This window comes from Numenius arquata, chromosome Z (genome assembly GCF_964106895.1).
Source record: "Numenius arquata chromosome Z, bNumArq3.hap1.1, whole genome shotgun sequence".
NCBI lineage: Eukaryota > Metazoa > Chordata > Aves > Charadriiformes > Scolopacidae > Numenius > Numenius arquata.
The window spans coordinates 65,016,995-65,043,977 of NC_133616.1; the positions used below are offsets into that span (position 1 = coordinate 65,016,995).

A 26,983-nucleotide genomic window follows, 5' to 3' on the forward strand; every position below is an offset into this window, starting at 1 on the left:
TTAGGACTGGAAGTGAGGATAACAAGCTCTAACAAGCTATACCCCACCCTGACTAACTAAGACAACTTACTCCATAGAAGAAATATGTTTCATGAAATTAGATCTAAGAGGAAAACTGAACCAAATCAATCATTTTGCTCTAAAAAAGAAAAGGCTTGGACTTCACAGAAAAATGCATCTGACACCTTTGATAATTTTTGTTTAGATCTAGTGTTTTCTAAACGCCTCCAAGAACAAAAAGCTCCAGAACACTTTGATATTATGCCAAGACAAACAAGTATACTTTGAAAGAAGTATATAAAAGCAATATTTTATATGCCTTTACCAGTGCTAAGAACATACAATATAATACACATGCTTGATAGCATTACAGAGAATCCAAAAATACACATCAGTATCAAATAAATGACCTAATACAGCATAATGGTTTTGCATGATAATATGACAAAGAACAAATGGAAAGAGAAATCAAGATTTGACTGAAAGAGTAAAATTATTTGCCTTTGAGAACATATAAAACTGATACTCACAATAGATAAGAATTCTCTTGTAGATATACCTCAGTAAAATAAGTCTTCTCTAGTTATGTTTCTCAATGCCCACTGAAGGCTCATGCACAGTATCAGGTGCATATTGTAAGTGTAGTACGTACACCAAGTGCAGTCAGATCACGCTTCGTCTCCCTTGTGTCCTTGAAGTACAGTTGTAACATTTTAATTTTCTACTGGTATGTTTCTTCAAATCATCACAAAACCTCAACCTCACCTGTACTTCAGGTTCACTGAAGTATTCTCAATATTGGTACATTCAGAATTCAGGAATTCTGGAATTTTGTGCTGCCAGACCCACTATAGAGTATAACTGTAGAGTAAATGTGGCAAATACTTAAATGCACCTTTGAAGAAATTAGAATAGTTTGAAACTTAACCAGCACTGTCACTTACTAAAGTAATGCTGACATCTCTTTTTTTAGGCTTTTTGGTTTTGATTTTTTACACTCCATGACATATTTTTCTAAGCAGATTTTTATCAAGTATAAAAACTACCAAAAATCTTCAGAAAAATAAACGGAATGCCTATATGAAAATTAGGACAGATAAAAGAATGAGCTTGCCAAGAATCAACCCATAAAGTAGACAATCAAAGTTTGTACCAGGTATCTCATTCCCTACACAGTCTTGAGAAAGTAAAATATTCAGTGATGTGTCTAGTGAAAGAAAAAGTTCCTCTTATTACAACACAGCTTTGTGGATGAAGAAGCCGGGCTTGTTACACCAGTAGCCCAAGCCATGCATATTTATAAATGTTTGTGGAATTTCAGTCAAATGGCCTTAAAATTCCTTTCAGTTACTGTAGAAATGCATACCTGTTAACTATTGTGGTTTCAGTACTTGCCAGCAGACTGGCATCAGCCATATAGGGAATGATGAAACAGAAAACAAAAAAAAAAAGCACACGATCCATAACACCTTCATACACCTATCTGAATCTAAAAACAATTTAAGACTGTCACTGAGACATGACAACCATTTCCTCTATTGAGACACAAGAAATGGATGATGAGAATGACTTATCAACAGTCTAGAAACCAATGTCTCCTAAAACCTGGTGTTGTTTAATTACCAAACCAAATTTTCCCAGAACACCAATGGCTAACAACTGCATTGTACTCAGGAACTCACTCTAATATTTCACTTGAAGATCATAGTAACGGAGACAATAATCCCTTTTGTCCTGGAAATTAATAATCTCTAGTAACAAGCGGTGTATATAGTAATACGAAAAAGGGCACATAAAACCTGAAACCATAGAGAAGTTAGATGAAGTACCAACATACCTTCCAAGTAGAGTACTTGTACTGTATACACTGTACTTTTGAAAAAAAGTTATTTTCCCCTCCCATGGCAATTTTCTCCATATGTGAACAATCAGCTTCCACTCAGATTATCTTCCACTCAATACAACCTCAATTTGGATCTGACTTTCTATGATTCTATGACTTCAGTTCACATGTACCAAACCAAACAAACAAAACACCCCAAGTTTGCTGTCATTTTGTTGCTTGCTGTTTTATGAACCATAGTATGTCAGACCTACACTGGTGATATTAGAAGTGGGCAGGTGATGAGCATGTCACCATGTAAGTCAGGAGAGGGAAGCAGAAATGTGCTGAGAGGCAGCCCTTGTTTTACAACAGCTAGAGAGTGGGATGTATCACAGTGCTCATCCCTGAGCCAAATGAAGCGTGGCCTCTGTGAAAATCTCAGCTGTACCCTTTCGGTTTCTCAAGCTTATCACAGTTTGTGTAGAAAGCCTAAACTGGGATAAAAGGGATGAAGTGATGCTGCAATCCAGTTCCACACTCCCTATGGCAAGTCACAGCTCCATGTCTTGCCACTGGAGTTACCAAGAAGCATGGACAGCAATAACACGACTCTGGAACAATCCATATCTGTGGTGCTTTGTAGAGCTGTGTGGTGCAAAGAAGGCCAAGGATCAGGCTCCAGCTCTAGCTACATGCTTGTGTCTGGGCCAACCATTCTATTGACTTGGAAGCAGCAGCTATCAGGAAGGGCATTTTCCTGTGTTTCCCCTGGAGGTATGCTCTGGCCATTGGTCTGTCTGTCTTCCCTCTTGCCTTCAATCTTTTTTTAACTACTTGGAAATTTCAAAGACATTTGATAGTAGTGTTAAAATCTCAAACATACTAAATTCCTGTAAGTTCTATGGAAGGCACAAAGATGACAGACTCTGTTAGTGCTCCTGCTGAGAAAAATAATGAAGTGTGATGCAACACTCAACGAACTTGATTCGACACACTAGGAAAAAAACATAAAATTCCACATACATGGAAGAAGGAGGAAAGGAAATTGAAGCAATGCAACAAGAGTTTCTTCCTCATACAGCAAAAGGGTAAGCTGTGCAGACATGGTGAAGACCAGCACTGGTTCAGAGACCCAGTTTTGTAATACAGTATTACAGAGGGAGGGAGGTAATGCATGTGTGAACAAGTGCAACTATCTCTAGTTCAAAGTCCCTGAACTGAAATTTAATAGGGAAGCATCATTACTTGCTCACCCAATTGCTATTATCTTCTCTAACCATTTGCTTTTCACCGCTCTAAGAGACAGGATACCATTGCAGAACAACCTCTGGTGTAATGCAGCTTAGCTGTTCATACATTTTACAAATATTCAAACCATAAGAAAGCTTCAACCAAGTTTGTTGCCCTATTAGACACCATAGAAGCCATTCTGAAGGGATAACTTCCATCCTTTGTAGATTCACTAGTGTTTAACATATACTATACATCGCAGTTTTAATACAATTAGTCAGCTGTCAATTGCAAATCCCTTGAAAATCAGTTTCATTTGTTCTGCTGCTCATATAAATTAGCACTCTACATTTCTAAAAAAATAAAAATAAAATAACAATTACCTATATACTACTGCTTTGCACAAAGACAGTGGTATCAAAAGAATATTTAAAAGTAGTAAGCCGAGCCACTTGCAGTTAACAGAAGTTTGTATGTAGTTAAATTTGGCCTAGCAGATATTCACAGCTTTTCCAGTCAAATCTACAGTGAAACTTTGCTCATAAATCTCAAGAAAATCTGCAGCACAGCTTTGAGTCCATACAAGCTCTGCAGTTTTTAATTAAATATAGCATAAATAAATATAATTACTGCATCAGTTTCTTGAAAGCAATTTATTTGCAGTAAGATCAAACATGAAATTAATGCAAAGCAAAAGTAATGATTTTTCAGCCCCAACTGACCTGCCTCTCATGTTTACCCAAAAGCCTAATTTGAGGCTGAATTTCCACCATACTTTTGATTAATTCACATGCTTTATCCACAACATAAATAAATTATCATATCAAATTTTCAGGGGCCTTATTTCCAGTAAAGAGAACAGGGGAGTTGGCTATGAATTAATTACTAACTACAAATTACTAACCAACAGCCAAAGATTGCTTATGGACTCTGGTATTCATAACTATTTATTTAGAATATGAAATCAGATCAATAAGTACTTGCAGCTTTCAGTGGGATAGTAAACGATTCACCTGTCTGAAGAATATACTAATAAACAGTACCATTCCTTGTTCATCCTCAAAAACAATGGGTACTGGAAATAGACTATTCTTTATCATGGGGAAAAATGGCAATTTGCTAATTACCTGTAAAGGGCTAGACAGTTCTATACAACATATAATAAAAATAATTCTAATTCTACCTTTTATATAAGACATATAAAACTATATAGCACTGAAAAACCTCACAGAAGCCACAACTGTTCAGGCAACTCCCTGCCTTACATCTTCAGATGCGTCATTCTGCTGTATAATAGGCTCTCATTCACCAAGCAATCCACTTCCATCACTAGATGATTCACACAGACTTATTGTACCCATTATGGCTTTCAGTCGCCGTAACTGGAAATAGAACCCGCAGACCTGATCAGTAACTGACATTCTTCCTGTATTTCCTACTGAAATGATAAATTAAAGAGTCACGTAGCACATGGTCAGTGCAAGACTCCAGCACCACTTTCAACAGTTATTTTATTCATTTTTATTATCTTTTAAACAATGTCACAGAAGAACATTAACAGAGTTCATATTCCATTTCACTTACAGAAAAATTACTGGTTATTACTTGCAAATTACTGTTAAAGCCCTCATTGACATTAATAGTGTAGGGTAAGAACTACAATGCATTATAATAGCTTTGAGTTGTTGGTATCCAAGCAGCAAAAAGCATCATTCGAATAACTTGGAAAAATTTTTCACACATTTTAATAAAAGATTAAACTTTTAAATCTATACCAGGCCAAGTGCAAGGTCCTGCACCTGGGTTATGGCAATCCCAGGCACAAATACAGGTTGGGCGGAGAATGGCTGGAGAGCAGCCCTGAGGAGAAGGACTTGGGGGTGTTGGTGCATGAGAAGCTCGACATGAGCTGGCAACACACACCGGCAGCCCAGAAAGCCAACCACATCCTGGGCTGCATCAAAAGAAGCATGGCCAGCAGGTCGAGGGAGGTGATTCTGCCCCTCTGCTCTGCTCTCGTGAGACCCCACCTGGAGTACCGTGTCCAGATCTGGAGTCCTCAGCATAGGACGGACATGGACCTGTTGGAACAGGTCCAGGGGAGGGCCATGACAATGATCAGAGGGATGAAGCACCTCTTCTATGAGGCCAGGCTGAGAGAGTTGGGATTACTCAGCCTGGAGAAGAGAAGACTTCCAGTACCTGAAGGGAGTCTATAGGAGAGATGGGAAAGGACTCTTTATCAGGGAGTGTAGTGAGAGGACAAGGGGTAATGTTCTTAAACTGAGAGAGGGGAGATTTAGATTAGATATTAGGAAGAAATTCTTTACTGTGAGGGTGATGAGGCACTGGAACAGGTTGCCCGGAAAAGCTGTGGATGTCCCATCCCTGGAGGTGTTCAAGGCCAGGCTGGATGGGGCTTTAAGCAACCTGGTCTGGTGGGAGGTGCCCCTGCCCATGGCAGGGGGGTTGGAACTCGATGATCTTTAAGGTCCCTTTTAAATCTAACCATTCTATGATTTTATGATTCAATGATTGTCAAGATGGCTATGGACGCAGGTTTAGCTTACTGAGCACATATATGACTGGTATTAATAAACCTGAGTCCTGTACCTTACTAACAGTCAACCAGTTTCCTTTCTTCTGCATCCCACCTGGAAACACTGGAGTAGAAACATTTGTTGGCTAAAAAAAGCTGGTAAAATTATTAGAATGACCTTATCAGCAATAAAAAATGATGGCTGATATGAAGTTCAATAGTCATTTAGATGTTATTATTTCTTAGGATCTCTTTTTCCAGTTATTTTCTTTAATGAAACGCAAAAATTACAGGCAAAGTTATTCTTTTATTTAGATATTTGCAGTTTTTGCATGCTTTGTTAAGAAACTGTGAACAGCTACAAGAAAAGCCTACACAAAATGCTGTCTAACTGGTAATCTCTGCACAATTGCAGACAAACTCACAGTGTAAAAATGTCCATGACAGAGTCTGGATTCTTTGCTTTAGATCGCCAGGACTCCTGCTACTCAGTGACAATCAAACGAATTTTGAAATTTTGTTATTTATGCACTCCCACGTGGATACATGATAACAGCTTTCAAAGATTATCAGCAGCTGATACATTATGTAGGAACTAGTTGAAAAAAGCCCTGTAAACTATCTTTCAAAAATACGTTTATTAAAAAGTGCTCTTTGCCTGAAAAAAAAGGAAAGATACACAAAAAAGGAACATCCACCAAGTTTATGTTTGAATTTGCACATGATGATATCTCCCATCTTGAACAACGTTTAGAAAACAATAGCAAACAGTCAATATAACACAATCAACTCTTTGATCACTAATGAGTACATATGTGAACGTCCAAAGACATGAAAGACATGGAAGTATATGCAGATCATAATTCATGCTTGACTGCAAGTGTAATTCCTCAGCTCTCATTATGTTCATATTCTGCGCAGTGTTTATATCACAGAAATACATTACAGTGGTGTTTCCTTGCCTCTTTAAAAAAAAAAATAATCTGTAGAACATCTTGAACGGTGCTGCCACAATGGTTTTCTTTTACAACCAAGTAAAAACCATTTGCATTCCAAACGCTCATTATTATTATTTCCTCCCATTTTGCTTTTTGTTTACATGGGGGAGCATCTCCATATGTTCTCTAATTATTAAAAAGTCTTACAAAGTCTGCAAGAGTCAAGGCAGGACAAATACAAAACCCATGAATTCCCTATAGGTTTAAAACCACAGTACTGTAAAAAAGTATGCACAGAGAGAAATGTACCAAGGCAGGAAATTCAAAGGTCTTCTGGACTTAACTTTTGGGGAAAAAAAAATATAAGAAGAAATATGAATTCACCCACCAACTTTAAAAATGCACCAATTTACTGTTGTACAACTAACAGAAACTGGAAAATAGGAAAAAAGATTAGGGTTTGAATTATATGCATTAACAAATTTGAATGTTTAAAAGACTATTTTTTTGGCAGCAATTAATAATATTTCTTTGTGGGATAAATTTTGAGACTGCAATGCAGATCTTTCTCCAGTAAAGCTTAGGATGTATCTTCTACCCATGATTATTGCAAACCATAATTATTAGGCTGGTTTGTCTAAGAAAGAAGATTTTAAAACCAAAGTTGCCAGAAATCTGGTCAGCAACCAGCAAAACTTTGTATAGCAGTCTGAGGGCAGAAGTAGTTTTCTGTTTTGCAGGAAAATACAACAGTGGCAGCATTGAAAAAACAGCCAGCAGAGGCAGAAGGCAATTATATAACTAGGGAACACACACCATCCTTAATCCAATAAAAAAAGATATTAGGCACCATCTTGGTTTTGAACTGTTGTCTGATGCAGCTCCTGACAGAGATTCATGGGCTGGAAATCCAATTGAGCACAAGGATTACAAAGATCAGACAGTGATGGAGAAATGGGCAGAGAAACTATGGAGTTAATCATCTTGCAATGCAAGAATATATATGGAAGAAGGATAAACAGAGGAAATGTTAACAACAAAATACCTCTATGATAAAATATGACTAAGAAGCAGTAAAAGAGATGAGATGCAGAATAAACAGAGCTATGAAACAGACTTGCTATGCTGAGAAGCCAAAAAGAAAAGCCAATGAGCATAAGACAATGGGATGTTGAGGGAGAAGTGCAGTCAATCTAAAAAGCAAGAAGATACGGAATTCACCAAGGATACAAAGCAAACAAGGAAAATTTGAATGCCTGAAATGACCAGCCCAAAACATGTGCAGAGTTACCAGAATACAATAATTTGCTGAACCGCCCCACCTCCCCAATAAATAAATAAATCCTAAACACAAAACCAGACCCCCAAATCAACACACACGCCCAGTTTTACTCTCTAGGAGAGAGACTACTGAGAAAAATTAGACAGGTGAGACTGACTGGTAAACCCCTACCATAGAAGAAGGCTCAGAGGAGATGAGCCAGGGGAACATGCCCATGAAGCTCAGGGAATAATGCAGGGTTTTGCTGATTACAGCTGTTGCAAAGAAGCTGACTTGATCTCAACACCAAGCGGATCTGAGGGTACTCTTTGCTTTAGATAAACAGCTGTCAACAGCTGAGCAGACCAGATGCTGCTGTGTTTCTCCCCGAGTTCATTAAGAGTGTGAATGTTTCCCTGAGTTAGCCAGGCCAACAAGGGAGAGGCGTATATGTGGCTTAGCACAACGTAAAGACTGTAAAAATGCAAACAACTAATGAATTTCAAAGAGAGCAATGGACTTGAGATGGCTTCAATCCACATATGACTTTACAGAGAGACTGGGGATGCCCAGTGTCATGACAGTGAGCATGTTAGAGACGTTGAGAATCACACTGGTATTGTGATTGAGCTGTGTATTGCAATTGCTATATTCTGCTATGTGTAAATTACATTGGTATTGTGTTTTCAGTAGGTTTTGTTATCACTTTGCTAAATCAGAAATCCCACGTAACATCAACTATCTTCAAGTAAGTCAATCTGATATTAAGCATGACACCCTCCACGTGCAGAATATCTAAAAGAACCTGGTCAGAGAGAATGGGACTCTGACAACAGGTCAGCTACATGAGGAGCCAGAACACAGATAAGCAAACTCTCCAGGAAGAGGTATGTCTGAAGTACAGTCAGAAGTATATCTGACTGTAAAAAATATTCCTAACTTAATTTAGGACACATGCAAAGAAAGACCATTGGGATGACTAATACAGGATCTCTCATTAAAAGAGTCTTTTAAAAAAGAGATCTAGGCTCCTGTAGTCTGAACAAAAGGTTGCGGGGACACAGCTCTAACTAAATACAACCAGAGGTTGATGGCCTTCTTCTGAACCATGGATGTAGGTCAGTTCCAGATCAAGGGCCAGCAGTCATGTTTAGCTTGTGTGCAGCTGCTGTAGGGAGCTAGAGCACTGCCAACATCCCCAGCTTTTTCCACAGTACCTTGCATTTTGGGATTTTTGGGACACAGAAGCTGCGTCCTCTGGTCTCCTGCATCTGTTACAGGGTGCAAGGAAGCATTTTGTAGGTGTTAAGATTTCTGATCTAATGCCGATTGATCACACTGTAATCAAGGACTGGACTCCATGACACAGACAATCCCTTCCTACATCCCATGTTCTTGTAGGTGGCATAGCAAGGGGTTGGTTTTTTTTTTTCTTTTTTTTTTCCCTGGGTGGAGGGAGGGCAAAAGGAAAGGAGAATTTTTCTGTTCTCTAAATCACAAGACACTTCCAGCACTCCGGTCCCCAACTAAGTGGAATAATTTTTAAAGCATACAAGAAACATCCACATTCCTACAGTGTATTGCATCTGAAAGACAAAAGATTATTATTATTTCTTTCCTCATTTTTAATATTTCTACCTACCTACCTGTCTGGGCTTTACAGACAACAAAGAGCTCACTAGACCTTCAGTTAACAGCTGAGCTCCTCAGACCTTGTCCTTTCAACAAAGATTGCTGTCTTGTTCAACTAGAGTTTTTAGAAGAGGATGTTCTGCACACATTCTAGTCTACATACCAACGATCAGACTGCATCAGTTAAAAAAGTACTCTAATAGATGACAAAATTATACCAAAGTATATTCACAAATGATATTCACTGATGTCAGTAAAATTGGTAGCAAAACCCCCGGAGTTTATCTTTTGTTAAATTACACCAACAGGACATTTAAAAGTCATACCTACCTAAACTGTTATTGCTGCTAGTTGGCCAGGAAGCTATCCTATCCCTTAACTTTTTCTTTTTACAAGAGTCATCCGATTTCACAGAGAGCTCCACTTCCTCCTTCCTGATTTCTCGTACCAGTTCCATGCGGCACTGACTAAAATCCTGGAAGGAAATTTTTCCATTTTCATCTGCTCCCAGCTGGTGCATGATCTCCGCGACAGATTCCTCCATATTCAGCTGGCGACACACCATCAGCAAGTCATTCCTAAGAATATTTTTAGAGAGAAAATGGGGGCAGAGAAAGGATGGAAGTGGCAGAAAGATTGGAAAGTGGGAACAGAGAAGAAAAAAAAAACCAACAATTTAATTTAGAAGAAAAGGAATACTAACTCTGCCTAATTTGGAAATGCATTAATGTACAGACATTTAAAACCAATAAACCAGCTATTCTTTTTCTTAATCCAAAAATGGAACTACGAGGTTGGCAAGAAATTACAACACAGAAAGACTATGGAAAAGAAGGTAACACTTTTCTTTAAATGTTAACTTCTATTTTCATGCCATTAATAACACTTCTACTAGCAGAGACAGACACAAGGGACAGCTGAATCCTGCTGCTAATCTTCACATTGTCTTCTGAAAAGGTGATATAATAAGAATTTAAGTAATTATCTTCTGACCAGATCAATGGTTACTTAAATTTCCATTTTACTCAGGACAGGTCAAGAAAATGTCTTTTGCCACTGAACATCAATAAGCTAAAGAAGAAAAATATACACAGGACAAAGAAAATAGCAGAAAACAGAAATACTATTTCAATTAACTGGCTTCAAGCCTGTGTCCAAACATTCTGACTAAAAAAGCCCCTTAAGAAGCTTGCTTGTTCCAATTGTTTAATAGAAGTTGCACCACTCTGTTTTTTTTCTTTTTTAAACTGAGGTAACATTAAGTATTTTGAAATAATTCTCAACAGCAGTAGTTGGTAAAAAAAAAAAAAAATCATGAATCTGGTTGGTAACTAAATAAAGGAAGGTGAATAACCATTAACAATTCTACTCAGGGAACAGGAAAGAAGGTTTTGGATGTTAATTGGATATGAATGTAAGTAGACTATTAGTAAACACCTAATACTCTCCAACAGTGGTGGATGTGCAGTTCAGTGAAATTTCTCAGTCATTTGCTTCATCAGAGACTAAATCAACCCCTAAGAAAAGGGAGGGGTTTTTGAAGATGTTGTGATACTGTCTTTTTTCAAAATGTATACCACTAAAAACCCCACTGCTGCTCTTAGGCAAACACAACTCTGCAACTGTAAACGCAGACCAAATAATCTTCCTGACCATACAGAGAAAGCACCTCTGCTCTTTTCCAGATGCTCATAGTTTTCCTAAAGAGCAGAAGACAAAGCTGATACTCAGGCCCACCTCATTCTGCTGCTGCTCAGAGAGAGACGGGCCCCAAAAAGAGGGAGAGCCAAAAGACCCTCTTTCATCCTATTTTCTTCCTGTTCCTCTCCCACCTAGCCCTATCTCACTTCAAAGAGAAAGAGGCATGGGAAAAGAGAAGGAAAGAAAATCTTGAAACAACTTCTTGAGGGAAGGATGTCAGATACACATTTGTCAAATGACAACTAATCATATTGTAAAGAAAATACAGGTAACCCAGTTCAGTCAACAGCTGCTCTACATTATCAAAAACCTCTTGGTGCCCCATTCTCTCCAATTCCAAAAGTTTTTAAAAAATGACCACTACTTTGCCACTGTCACACTTCACTATTTCTTCTGTGTCACCCTTTTCTTAAACAGCCGGATTGCATAATACTACCACACTGATTCATACCACAAATAGTATGAATACATCATGGCTTCTTTTAAATGTTGCTTATTTTTAAGTTCTACAAAACTTTTCTGTAGGAGCAAGGTAAAGGAAATGTGTAATATTAGTATTATGTGAATCATTGGCATATTTAGTATTATTATTTCATTATTAATATCTGAACATCATTCAGAAAGCTTCTATGGAAACATGATACAGTGAAATATCCAAAGTTCTTGCAAGAACAGTTTCACTAAAGTAATTTATTGTCACAATCAAGGTCCTTCTATTCTACAGAAAGAAGCTGTACATTGGCTGGAGCATTCTAAGTCTGTTAATAATAATTACATTATGACTATGTACTTTAGCAATAAATGAATAAAATAAAATCTCCAGTTATGACAAGAAATAACTTCATTATAAGAGAATTAAATGACACTATATAGGCCAAGTATAAGTGATTGACACTTTCAGTTAAAATTTTGGTCAGAGTTTTGCTCTTAGCTTTGAATCTGGTCAATAAATAAATAAATAGTCTTAGCACGGCTCAGTTCCTTGTTTTTAAAAATTAAGGCAGCAATACAAACCAATCTCACAAAGCTGTTGCAAAGAAAAACAAAGATGACAAAGTTTTCAAAGTTTTACAAGGGCAGTGACAGACAAAATTAAGCTATGTCTACATTGCTCTCTTAAAACAGATCAGGTGTAGCAGCACAGACTGAGGGACTCCCCGGAGGAGTGCTAATTTTGAAATAAGTATCAGGAGAAGCAGTGCAGAGCGATTTTGCCAGGGTCTTCCAGGACAAAGGACTGTTGCCCCAGCCTCAGAAGAGCCGCTCTGCCACACCAGGGTGGCAGGAGGCGGTGGCACTGGCCGCATGTCTTACACAGCCTTCTCTGTGGCAACTCTAAGTCCACAAAGGACATCTCCAAATCGGTATCTGGTTTCTGACAGTCAAAAGGTGCTAAGCTTTCTCTCCTGTTATGCAAATACGAACTGAATACCATTTGTAGCATTTGCAGCCTGAGGACATTGCCTGAAGCAACCTATAGAAAATGTAAATATCTACGAGTTGAGAAGCACAACTAATAGGAAGTTCTAGTTGCTTTAAAAGAAAATGGTCTCAAAAGCATTCTGAAATTGAATAAAAGGAAAATACTTGGGAACATAAAATTCCACAACCAGTGATTATGACACTAGCAGTAGGTATGGCCCTACTGCTTAATAACAAAACCAAAGAATCCTCTTTTCTTAATGAAAATAACTTTAGTTATAAAGTAATCCTGCCATCTATTTTGATTCAACTTCTAAAACCAAAATGACTATAGAAGTCTCTCCTAAGACACCAGTTCAAAACAGATAAGAGCTTGTCTTTGGCAGAGAGATGTACACAGTGCCAGTGTATCTGCTCGTACACCTAAATGTTCTCTGTTTTGTGGGAGTTAACTGACATCTTTCTACTAACTGTTAGAAAATTTGGATCCATTTTTATGGTGAGAGACACATAGTAGACAGTTGGAAACAGGAAGTCTCTTTGTTAGAGAACCCACTAAACCCATCTAAATACATTTCAAATGAATTCTCACCTGAATTCAAAGATAGGAATTTTTCAGAGTTCAAAGGGCTGGGCATTTAAAGCTACTTGGATTCTCTGAAAGCATTAGTGTAATTTATGAACAACGGCCACCGTGTTACAGAACCATTTTATTAAACACTGTCTTAGGACAAATCAATCTGCCTCACCTTAAGACGATGAGCACTGGAAAAAAAAACAACTAGAAGACACAAGATAGAGTTTTCAAAACCCACAGGATTAGAGCAGATAGGAGCTACAGGACTAGTTAGATTTATGAATACTGTAATTTGTAATATTTAAAAATATTTAGACTGTTTTTAGTCCTGGTAAGGCTTAATTTCACTTTTTGTACCCATTTTCTCTTAAGTAGTTCTGCTGGGTTTTGCCCAAGGACAGGCAATCACACCTTCATTTTTGTGACACTGGACCTACAGCAACTCTCTTACATGTGGAGACCTTCAACTGCCAAAGCAATTCCATCACATTGACCGATACTCAAATTTCACATGAATTTACCTATTAACAAACCTTACCAAAAAAGCTGTCCTCCAGATTGCTTGTTTTATTGGCCATGAAAAATCCTTCAGATAAAAGCTCACTGTCTCATTCTTGCAACAGTAAGTAGAAATGTACAGCTGACAAACCATAGCATCACACAAAGGCTACCTGGACCAATGTTTCATGTAAAGTTTTGGGAGGAAAGCTGAGAAAACAGCCAGCAACAACTGCAAAACAAAGTACAGGTAGGTTTCCACGGAGCTCAGTCTTCAGTCAGAACTTCCAGAAGGCTCACAGAGAGACACTTTTTGCTCAGAGTAGGATTCTATCAGGATCTTAGATGGGGAAAGAGATGGCTAGATAACATTCCCATAGAATCACATGAAGCAGGTTGTACAAAAGGCTTACTACTCAATCTCAATTTTCCACCTACCACTACCAGGACACCCTGAAGAACGGGCAAAGAATGCAGAACTACAGACTAACTGCAACAATACATTTGCTTGGCAGCAGCTGTTAGGGAAGAAGGCCCTCAGTTCTAATCTCAGTTTAATGAAGTGCACTCATTCTCATCACTACTATTCATACATAGAAAGACTGATACATTGATGTGTAAACAATTAATTTCTTACATGTATATTTGGAATAGTCAATACATTATTTAACAAAATTATTTTTGTTTCAAGAGTATTCTTTTTTAACTCCCTAGTAGTACAGTACCTAGTAGTGTTCATCTACACTTACAAATCCCTTTTTAAATGAATGTAAAAGATATGTAATAACACTCATATTGTTCATTTTTTATATAAAGTTCTATTTCCTTTTTATTGTTGCAATACTCTCTCTTTTCTGTGTATCAATAATGTCAGCACAAGGCAAAAGTTGTAAAGGAGACATTTTATAAGTAAACTAATGTTTTTGGCAAGTCATGAGGCAGGATGAGATGCAGAATAGGCACATTAGCTGGACTCACTTGTTAAAATGGTAAGTGGCAATACTCTTTATATTGAGATTTGAAAATTCACACTAAGGCTTCAGCTTTAACACCTCACTGTGATCAGGAGTGGAATTCACACAGATGTTTTTTCATGCTACATGAAAACTTGAGAAGACATAAGAGCATTGATTGACATTTGCTACTTAAAGGGTTTCTTTTTTTCTGTTTGTCCCCCCAAATATGAAGGAATGAAAGCAAAATGTAAACAATAAAAGTTGAAAGCAGATGGGGCAGAGGGGCAGTCACTATAGCAATCCACACTCCCCCAAGGAGGTATTTATTCCACAACCACTGGGAGTCTATATGGCACTATATAGGGTCTTGTGCATTTGCTTGATTATCCTACAAGAGACAAATTGCAAAGCTGAGAAAATAATCTCTTAAACAGCAGAAGATAGGCGATGAAGCTCTAACAGTGCAGCACATAGATCTGGCTCAAAAAAACAAGACAGGAAAAGTGCTGCAGAAGGATACAAGGTGCCACACTTGCAAGGAGAAATGAGCCCGTATAAGGAAGAAGAGAGAACTCAGGAGTGCAGCACTGATCGTGTCGTGCCAGCATTTTTAAAGTACAGAAATTACTAACCTCTGCATTAGGAGTACAAAATTGCTTCAAACTGTTCTAAAGAAAAACTACTACCTTCTCAAACATGATCTATTCTCCCAGCGTGGCATAGTGAAAAAAAGCAGGGTACATAGCTGCTGTTACGGGATCAAGGGAAAATAAGAGTCAGAGAAGCTTCAGCAGAAGAAAAAAGGAGACATAATAGCTTGCAGGGAAGGAAGCTGGTAGGAATCTCTTCTGGGAAACTGAATGAAAAAGTGAAGGAAAAGCAAGGAGATCTTAGTTGTGTTTTAAATCTAAAGAGGAGTCGCACAGAACTCCATTCTCAGAATTGTATTGGTCAACTGAACAAGCCGTGTGTTTTTAAAATGTCATCCCACAGAAATACAGCACATAATGAAACCATGGAAAGGACTGCAAAGGAAAATTATCCAACACTGTACCTAATGACAGGAAAAAATATACCCATGTCATCACCGATTGATGGGTGTCTAAGCTGTTTTTAAGGCTGTCACAACCTCTCTTGGTGACCTGTCCTAGTGCTTCACTGTTCTCTCCTGCAAGTTTCCCAATTTAAGACTCCCCAGCTGCAATTCAGAACATTATTTCAGAAAGTAAGTTAACAGTCTGTTTTCTGCAATCACAGTGGATAAGAAAAATAGTCATTACACATTTAAACCCCATCATCAAATGTCCCACCCTCTTTTGAGTAAAAACCTCCAATTTCTGCATCTTTGATCATCTTCAGTGAGCTGCTCATGTCTCTCCAACCGATCTACCAACCTGAAGGATGATGGCATGCAAAACTAGATACCAGCTTAAAGCATACACAGAAAAGAGTAGAAAAGCTGAAATGAGAAGTCCTGTCTTACAACGGCATGATTGTGTTAATTCAAATTTAACTTGAGACCTACTATAAATTGTACAGGATTTTCTTCAGCTGCACATCCTGTATATTTACCTCCAAATGTGCTATTGTGTATTTATCCGTACTTTATCTCACTTGATTTTTTTTCAAGCCTTATCTTTAATTTGTCAACAAAAATTTTGACTCCAATCTTATCCCACAGCATGTCTCCAATCTTCCTTGGTGTTATCTCAAATTTAAGAAAGCTTATTCATTATCATGTCATCCAGATCATTAATCTGCAATAGTATCGATCTGGCCCAGGCCATTCTTCCAATTTCAGTTTGATAGTCAATTCAATTTGATTTGTAAAACAAACTACTGGTGTCTAATCATCTCTAAGTATAGCTTGAAAAAAAACCAAACCAAACTCTCCTCCCTTACTCTGTCTCTCTGCCTTGCCTACAAGCATCATAAAACATCAAATACCTTAATAAAGACAAGATAGAAGGCATCTATTATTTCACTTCCACCACTAACTGCTCTTACTAGACTTGAGAAAGATTAGAAGGGTTTGACACAACTTTTTCTTAACAAATCCATATTCACCCAGTTATAGGCTGTCTGCAGACTAATCCCCATCTTGCCACACTTGTAAAGAAAATAAGCATATTTTATCTTTCCTCATTTTCTGTCACTTCTATCTTTTGCAAGATCTCAGAAAAACACACCTGCAAAATAGTTCTTTGAAGAATCTTACATAATTAAGAATCTTACATAATTAAGAATCTTACATCAAGATTTTCAAATGAAACAAATCCAAGTACTGTCGAACTTCTCTCTTTCCATTTCCTCCAACGATATTTGTTACCATTCTTATTTGTAGGAACTATCTCACTGTACTTGGTATTTTCAGTGCTGGAAACAAAAAAACCATCTCACGCTTCTCAGCATCAGCCATCGACAGCTCACTGGCTCCCTCTCTTGGGTACTCTTTCCCTCATTTTCCTGTTACTGTTTCCTTACCGTGGTATAATTTTTTCGTTACACTTGAAACTCCTCGCTAGTTTCATTTTCTTCTGCCTCGCATGTTCCAATGCCTCCTCCCTCAGGCCACAATTAACTTGTAACGAGGCCCAGTTCCACTATGCTGAGCAGCAGCAGGAAAAAGACAGGGTTAACAGCCAACCAGCCCCCAAGACCTGTATCCTTTATTCTTAAATCAACCGGCTAAGCTTTCACTTTGCAGCTCTGTTCTGGCTTGGTTACCTCTTACAGGCACACAGCCTACGCCACCACTCCTTCTTCTGAGAAAGCAGGGGGCAGGTTTCCTTGACAGCCAATGCTTCCCACCATGGCGTGTGTGTCTCTCCCTCATTTCACACCAGACAGGACAAGGCTGCCAGTCCGTTGCAGGAATGTCCAGGACAAATGTGTGTTTTCTAGGCAGCACAACAAATGCACGTTCTACTCATTAGAAATAACTTAAGTGGTGTACTCTGAACATCTACCTCAAATTGTTAACACAAACTGGGGTTGACAGGGTGACAGGGTGACAGAGCCCTGGACCAGGCTGCCCAGGGAGGTTGTGGAGTCCCCTTCTTTGGAGATTTTTAAGACCCGCCTGGATGCAGTCCTGAGTAACATGCTCTAACATGCTCTGGACAATCCTGCTTCGGCAGGGGAGTTGGACTAGATGATCTCTATGGTCCCTTCCAACTCTAAAAATTCAGTGAAATTCAGTGAAATTCAGTGAAATTCAGTGAAACTGCATCTCGCGACCTGTGAGAACAGTGTGTCCATTTTTGGCTACGGCTGTCATCTCTCGAGACGGGACTGTTGCAGGCAAACAGAGGTCCATTTATCAACAGAGAAGCAGAGCTTGTCAATAGAGTCTCTGCCATTCTATGGTTTCCTTTGTGCTGCTTACTAGCTTCAAGTTTTGCTAAAACACAGTATCAATTCAACCTACAGACTCTACTGCATGGAAGGAACTACCAGGAGCATAGTTTTCTCTCAGAGGTAGTCTGGTCTTTGTTAGCCAACTTACCCTTAAAAATTACATAAGGGGTTTCATTGAATAACTGCTCATACTGCATAAATACCGTTTTCTTCTATTAAATGTAAGGAAGTACTGCCGCAGAAAAACTCTCAGAAGAAAGAAGACATTAAACGTGCTGATTACAATTGATCATTACAGCTTATGACAGCTACGTTAATTAACATACAAGGTCATGCATACGAACAATCACTATGCTAGGATGATCTCCATGTATGTACTGTTTATTCTAAAAGATGCACATGAACACTCACAGCACAAACAAGGTGGACTTGAAAAGCCATGTAACCACAGCATAACCATTTTTTCCACATGTCCTTTGAAGCCCACCCTTTGGACAATACACAGTTAGGCAGAACACTAGCCCTGTTAATCTCTTTCACTTACCAGATGAGATATCAAGAGTCTAAATAAAACCTCTGCTGTAGTTTTATACCTCTTAAAACAATGCCATTTTTATAGTCATGAATTAACTTTTAGAGATGTTTCTTAGTTCGGAGCATCTGGAATGAGCTGTGTTTAAAAATCAGGCACACATAATCAGAGGGATCACAACTAAACCCCAGCCTCAAGGTCTTACCCCTGTCTTGTGCCAACACTAAAAGTCACACAGTCATATAAGGAGCCAGAACCATGAACTGACCATGCTGGAAAGAAATATTTCTTACTGAGCTACTTTTCAGCCATGGAAGCTCTTTGACTATACAAATTCTACTGCAGACAGAGGGAAACTTCAGGACCATGCACACTGGAACAACTCATTCCACAGCATGGGCTGACTTCAAAAAAACCGTGAAACCTCCACGTACTTTTCCCGGTTCATCTCACAGAGTGTGCAGACACCTAGCTTAGGGCTGTATATTTGCAAGAAAGGCCAGGCGCTCAAGCACCATGTGAGGCTCCTTGCTCCACATCAGAACATGCATGACCTGCTGCTCGAATCAATTTCAGATACTAACTACCCTACCCCAGCAATCTAAGACAAAGAATATTTTTTTTCCGATTGATTTAGAATCCAACCACAATGGCCAGAAAAATACCTGCATGTGGCATCCTCAAACTGGACAAACAATGGGACACAAAGAAATACAAGGAGGAACTCTTCTTTCATCCCAGTGCCTCCCAAAACAGTCAACCGCTCCATTAATTTCAAACTATAGGTTTTGGCAAATTAATCCTGAAAGCATCTAGAAAGTCTCTCCTTAGAAACATGACCTAAGTCAGGAGAATGCTTAACTGCCTTGTCTGCCATAAGCAGAAGATGCAATCATCACACGTGAACACCAGAGTTTTCTGTTATAAACTTAGGGCTATGGATTTGCTAGAAAGGCCAGGTACCAAAGCACCTTGTGAGGTTCCCTGCTTCCCGTCACCCTTGGGACGAGAGTAATAATGTGTATTAGTGAGGTTATAATCTTTCAAAATTGCCATTAAGAAACCCAAGAAAAACTGGGATTTTTTGCTTTGTATTAACAACTACTTTTTTTTTTTTTTTTCCCCTCCAGGGCCACAAAAGCGAAATTAGTGACTTTAAAGAGAAGTTCAATTCTCTTACAGTAATAACCCCAATGACATAGTATTAGCAACAACCTCATTAAAAATTAATAAAATTCAATAAAAATTAATAAAGACTTCAGCGCTTACAAGTTAACTGGATGGTAACTTTCAAATGGATCAAAAAGTTTGACAATTGTATTCTCAAGTGACTCACTGTTTGCTCAGTTTTTCCACATTACAGTCTACCTGGACATCAAGCTCCCAAGAAAAAGAATACAAAAACACCAGGTAACAACAAGCCCGAGATATAAACTTAAGTCACTTTGCCCAGACTACTAATGCCAACGAGGAAAGAAAAATGCAAACCAGTATAAAACACACCAACTAACTTTACTAACTTTGAAACATTAATAGCTCCAGCTAAAATGTTGCATTATATCCCTTTGCATCTCTGATGTTTACATAAGAACTGGACAGCTAACTAATTAAAATTATGAAAGGGTCAGAAAATTCAAGTTTGAATATATTCCTCTGCCTTTATACTAGTTGTAACAAAACCAGACTTTGAAATACTTAAGCCTTTCATGAATGTTGATTCTTGGTACATTTTCTAGACACAATATTTAACAAAGGGATACTTTTTTCTTCACCTTAAACTAAGCATGCAGGGTTTCTCTCTGGCTTTTCATCTATATCCATCCATCCATCTTTCCCCATAACTTACTCCTTTTTTGGTTATGATGCTCTGAGAAGACCTGGGGAGGACAAAGTAAAGACTAAAGTGCCACAAAATTCTATACAACTGTGGAATCATTGACTAAGGCAAGTCCCAAGAGAAACAGAGAAAACAGACTATAATCATGTAAAAACCAGCAGAGTGCTTCCACTCACCATCTCATTTGGCATACAGTAAGTACTGTGCTGTATCCATACAAAAGCACTCCTTCAATTACAGGGATCACAGACCCTGTGACAGCTTCCTAATGGAGATGGATAAAAAATAAAATTAAGTCTAGGAACAGAACCTGGGAGCTGAAATTGTTTTCAAGACATGCTCAAAAACTAGTGCAAGGACAAAGTCAGTTTTACCATGGTTCAGGCATTTTTTTGCTGGAATTCCTAAAATTTAGGAGCTTTCAGGTGGTTATACGAAGCACAGAGCAAACAGTCCAGATCTGAAGTGAGAATAACCTTGTACTGAGGTCTAAGGATTTTTCCAGCTCCACAGTAAAAGCAGCCCAGCAATATGAAGAGCCAGACTGAACACAAGGACTAAGAAAAGCCTTGTCCCCACCCTGGCGATATTTTGCAGACTGATTCTAAATGATGTTGCCTTGTTAGACAGCTGGACTGAGGCCAGACTTAGGACTGCACAGTACCAGGACCAACCTGCCTTTGAAATTTGAACCCCCAGCACCTGCTAAACCAGCAGAATATTACTTCTCTCGCAAGTCTTCAAAGGCAGTTTTTTACTTCCACCTGTTCTGTTACAGAATTGACCTTTTTTAAACCTCTTGCATAAGGATATAAGGGTTTATCAGGTCCTAGCCTGCTGACATCTGAGCGCTCACAGCAGCTTCTACTTACACATTTTGTTCCTGATGCTGCTTCCAAGCAGCACAGAATATCCTGCAGGGACTAGAAACCATCTACATGCAGAATATTAACTCATGCCCAAATTAAGTTCTCAGAGATCCTGACTGCATGTATTTGCATGGGCTCATAAACGATCATCTTATGGGTAAAATCCATGTTTTACCACCATGGGGCCGCAGAACCGCATGTACAGTTTGTAAAACTTCATGCAAAGCCGCATGTTTGGCAAACCTGCCTCTGTATGTTTGTACATTTACAGAGTTTAATATAATTTTAGAGGCAATTACCAAGTTAGAACATTCTCCACGAGGTTACTGGTGTATATATGAACCAAATGATAGAAAAGCTCCTGTTCAGATCTTTTTGCAAAGTCTATATATTGGGCTTACTTCAGAAGAGGTATCATTTTAACATTACACTCTAATTCCACATCATTGCACCCATCCAAGTGCCTCTGCTCACCTTTCCCCAAATTGTCCCAAGACTTTCTATGAAAGGAAAACAATTTCATCACAGCAGAGCATAACCAGAAGGTAAAGAAAGAAAATATAGTGACAGGAAGAACCTGATCATGTTTTTTTCCTATATGTTTTATTGTGGCTACCACTGTCAAAACTGCTTTGGTAAACACAGCCTTTGAGAAAAAAGGCCTTTTTTCTCGTTGCCAGAGTTGTTTGCCCTCTGCTTGACAACTCTCACCAACACTGGGAAAGTTTTAATTGCTAAGCACAGAAATACAGGGCAGAAAGGAGGAGTCCGAGAACCTCACGGCCATGCAGTAGGTACATTCTTTACATTGCTGAAGCCCTTGACACACTGCAGTGCTCAGCTCTCTTGGGAACAAGTGTTTCCCCTCAACATTAATATAGTGTGCCTCTGCACACTGAAGAGCAGCAGAAGAGAGAGGCTACCAACCGCACAAGGCCAAGCCTCTGTCTTCTTTAATTCTAGTAAAAGTATAACTGTTACCCTATTGATGAATCTAAAACTCAGTATCTATCCATTTAGTTCTCACTAAATATCTATGTTAAATGCTACACGCTTCATTCACCTATTTTATTTACAGGACTTTTCACAAGTTTGTCACAATTTACACCACACTGGTAGCTTCTTTGTGGGGTTTTTTAATCCTGCCATAGCAATGTGCAGTGCACTTCTGAGCTCATCATTTGCTCATTTTCTGACATTCAAATCACTACCTCCAATTCATATATGAATTTTAAAACATATGACGCTTGGACAAGATCTCTGACACTTTGTATGAATCTGATTTGTGGTTTCGTATGGAGCTATAGCCTAAAGTATAGTGTATCCTTTTTGACACAGTAAGGAGAAAAGTCAGATTACAGCCTTAGGAAACACCTATATGCATTCCCACCACTTTCCAACAAATACCCATTTTTACAGGGGAGAGTAAAGAAAGGAATATCTAAAGACTGTTTTAGGTAAAACTTAACTTCTGTACTGCTCTTTAAACAGAAAAATCATTGACGCTTTTGTCATTTCAAAGTTCTGTTTCATATATGTTCTCTCCTAAAGACCCATCAAGTCACACTCAACAGGACAAATTCCATGGTACTCTACTATAATCAATTAAAAGTTTTGCCCACATTCAGGCATTAAAGAGGAAAACATCGTATGTTTTACATAAGGATCATATGATTTAAATAAGTAAAGGATTATTTTTGTTCAAAAATTCTCCATTTATAAGACAGCTCTCTACCCATTTATTTAAGAAGATGCCAAGGCAGCCAGTTTGGGCACTTACATTTCTCAGCAGTACTTATTTTACTTACAGAAAATTGAAAGAAAAAAAATTAAAAAAATAGTCAAGAATCCTGTAAGTGGATCTAGTTGAACCAAGTTAATAAATGAATTTACATGAACATAAGTTTGCAACCTGGATTATAGCAATAAATACTTTCACAATTTCTTCCATGGCTACAAAAGCCCAGCTCACTTATACATCCAAAATTGTAACTGGATGTCAGCCAGAATTACTAACCTGCTATGACACAGCATATATATTTCAAGACTTATACACCCCAAATAACAACAGCACTACAGCCAAGGAAGTAACTTGGCTGATCACAGACAACCTACAGTGGTTTTGTTCCTTTCATTTAATTGGTTCTTTTGTGCTTCAACACATATCTCTTTATATGTTAAGCAAAGAAGTTCAAGCACAGTACCAAAAGCAACCACCTAAAAGCAGGTTTAATGGTAATAGCTGTGGTGGAGAGTAACAGAGAGCATAGAAGCATACATCTCTTCCCTTAAAAACACAACGAATATATACATACTTTGTCTTCTTGAAAAGACTTCTTTTTCTTTTCTAATAGCATGTGTCCACTAGACACAGAAACAGAGGGCTGCCAAAACATACTCAGCAAGAAAGCTGAGAACGCCCCACCACTGCAGCCCATGAAGAAGGGAAGCATCAGCTTGTCCTTCCAAAGATTTTGACTTCCCAGCGCTATGTTCCACTAAAACCACTCAGATAAAAGGAACTTCTTGGATTTGATCTGTTAACTGCTTCAGTGAAGGGCTAGCGAAGGAGGCAGTCTTTCACCATGTCCTTTTAATGGGCTGTATAAGCTCAATACAAAAATCAGTAGGTTTGTTTTTTTAAACACCTTGCTTTCTTTTTACCAGAGATTTTCTGTAAGCCATTGACCCCAGTGTAAAAAAAATCTGTGCACGTGGAAGAAAATATTTTCAAACAAACTCTACAAACAGAACTTCATTCTGTTATTGTTAATGACAATTCTCTCACAGAATTAAACACCAGCTTTAACTTTATACTTCATAACCCTAGAAATGACTTATCCATGCTTAAAAGTTAAAATCAGAAAACTAGCACAGTTATGACTTATTAATGAAATCAATTTTTTCTTCACCCATTATCTCCATAGCTCACAGCTTCATGTTTTAAGCAAAAGTATTTCCTGCAGACTCAAAGCTACCTTATTTAGACCTTTCAATATTAGAACAGAATAATCTGGAAACTCATTTACTGACTTCTGCAGTAAAGATGAAATTCATTATGTGCTAAATGGAACTTCAGTACAACCCACATGTAATAAAGCTACAAGGCAATTAAGTTTCTAAAGAAGACATTAATCTAGCCTGCCACCTGTAAAAACCCAGCATGCTCTCACTTTCCTCACTGACATCAACCAAGGCCACATATGCTGACCTTAAAAAAAAAAAAAAAAAAGGCAGCAGGTGCCCTCCCCAATGTACCAACCCTGGGAAGCCGAATGTATTTTTAACTGTAACATCAAATTCTGAAGCTTTTCAAAGCAAACAGAATAAAAAGCAAAACAAATGAATGCAATTACTGCTTTTTTCAGTTAACAGCTTTTTGTTAATAACAACACAATCCAGCTACAGCTGCAAAAACAAAGTTCTGCTGTAAACAGTGTTTAGGGTTGGCTTTTGCTCCCAGCAAGGTTGATCCAGCTGATCTCAAGCGTTCAGAATCCATCCTTAATCATGGACTGCTCTTTAGTTTCTCTTTTTTTTTTTTTTTAAAATTTTGTAAAGTTACCTATCATTGTTGAAGTATCAGAAGAATGCCAAGCACTTGCGAGATAACTATATTAATCCCAAAAGAAGCAAAAAGCCATTTCAGTACAGAACAAGTTAAAACTCTTGTGTTTTCTTAGTACTTTTGTCTAGCTAGATGTTGCAAAATTTCAACATGCACATGTCAAATGCAGCGCTCAGAGACACAGGCTTAGCATTTCATACCCCATCATTCAGCTTCTTCTGGGTTATAACCACCAACGGTACATACTTAATTCTGTTTTATCATTCTGCTATCATCCTAACTATTTAGAGCCTGAAAATTAATCAGTATCTCAGGTGAGAGGTTGAAAATTAATCAGTATCTCAGGACACGCTCCTCCTCTCCATCTGTGCCTTTACTTCCCTGCTATTATTTGAAGAGGTTTACAGTTTGATGCACAACAAAGCATTTCCACAGCTGAGACACCACGTTACTTCATTCGGAATGCAAATAGCTCTTTTCCCCATGCAGTATGAACTAAATAAACACGCATACAAAATGCCTGCCCTTGCTGCAAGAATAAAGATCTTCTCTTCCTTAACAGCTCTGGAGCTGAAAAGAAAGAAATCTTATAAATAAACTGCCGCATGTGTTAGGCAAACAAATGACTGACCAAGTTTCAGCCCTGCAAACAAAAGAGATACTAATTCTGAAAGATATGACAACTTACCGCTGAGTAACACCTGCAAAACTGCAAATTTCAACCCCATTGCATTGAAAATATAAGAGGCCCAAACTAGTAGAAGTTCTAGTCCACAAGGAAGCAGCTGGTTTTACAATGCTGGCTTCTCAGTTTTCAGCTCTTTATACAGATGCCCAGGCATTTATTTCAATGTTTAACCTGCTGTAAAAGGCCCAGTAATGTGCAGAAGTCAGCATACCATCTTCACTGGGGCTACAAGGAAGGCAACAAAGGAATTGTTGCCCCCAAGAATGAGCGAAGGAAAGTCCAAGGGAGCAGGGCAAGAAGGAACAGGAAAATCAAGCAACTGAACTGCATGGAAAAATAAAAAGCAGAAGCAAGACAAACGGTATGTACAGAACGGCAAGATCAAGTTTAGTGTAAAAGCAGATGTAACTTTCTTGCCTTTATTTTAATTCATTACTAATTCATAATTAAAAAAGATGCAATTACCTAAACACTAAGAGTGTAACAACACTGTTACTGTTGGTTTGTTTGGTTTTTTTTTAACTTTTAACTGAGACGCTGTGTGTCCATGAATCAGAAAGAGTTGTCTGTAAGACTATAGCTGTGCATACTACAAATACATCCAAAAACCACTGGGCAAGTCTGCTCCTGCATACGCCATTGCCATAAAGTAGATCATGAGGGAAATTGAGACACTACAGAAAGCAAGGAACACATTCCATTTACAAGACTGATTACCCAGGCTAGCTAATGAAGTCAAGAAAAGTAAATTACTCTGTTTCACATCAAAGATCATTTTTTAAATATTCATTCACTACTTTCTGACAAATATGGAAATTTAAGGGAAGACAGTAATTTATAACACTGCATTCTCTGATCGAGGCCATACCAGTTCAGCCTTGAAGGCACAACTCACTTTTGAAGCAAGGTATTAGCAACCTTCAACAATGGACCCACCATTTCCTGAAGGACTTTAAACTACTACCCTCTGGGCTTTATTTCCATTTCCTGCTGAAATCCAATGTCCCTCCTCAGACATGTCCTGGAGTTTTCAAAGCTTCCAACAGTGTAGTTCACATAACATTCAGAAACACATGTTTTGAAACACAGAGAATATAAATTTGGAACAAAAGGCAATGTAGAAAAGTCAATCAGAAAGGAGTGGCTTGTGTCATGGTAGCATCTCTCAACTGTCTGTATGAAGCACTACGACATTAACATTCCCTCAGTAAGGTCTTTATAAATATACAGAAGTCTACTGAGTTTACATTGCAGAAAAGCCCCACAGTACAGACCAGCAAGTGTGCTCTGAGGAGGCAATGTATGCTTTAAGTGAACAACCTAAGTTTTCAGACATCAGAATAATTTCTGTGAAGACAGTAAACAAATGGAAAGAGAAGTGATCTTAACACGCTGGCTGGAAAGCAGACATTTTCGAAGTTTACATTTCAGAACCACAACTGTCAAAATAATCATTAGACTGGGGAAAAAAGAGTGTTCGGGGAGCTGTTTAGATAAGAAATATCATGACCTTTAAATTTTATTTTTAAAGTGACTGCCAGCTGTTACAG

At 38.3% G+C, this 26,983-nt stretch overlaps 1 protein-coding gene across 1 annotated transcript in view; it reads right to left on the reverse strand.

Annotated features, from left to right (window-relative positions):
• The window catches only part of MCC (MCC regulator of WNT signaling pathway), a 210,712-nt gene that overhangs the window by 182,450 nt on the left and 1,279 nt on the right, over positions 1-26,983 (reverse strand). Inside the window, exon 2 of the mRNA XM_074166053.1 lies at positions 9,756-10,003. Coding sequence (XP_074022154.1) covers positions 9,756-10,003 — 248 coding nt within the window. The remainder of the gene's footprint in view (positions 1-9,755; positions 10,004-26,983) is intronic.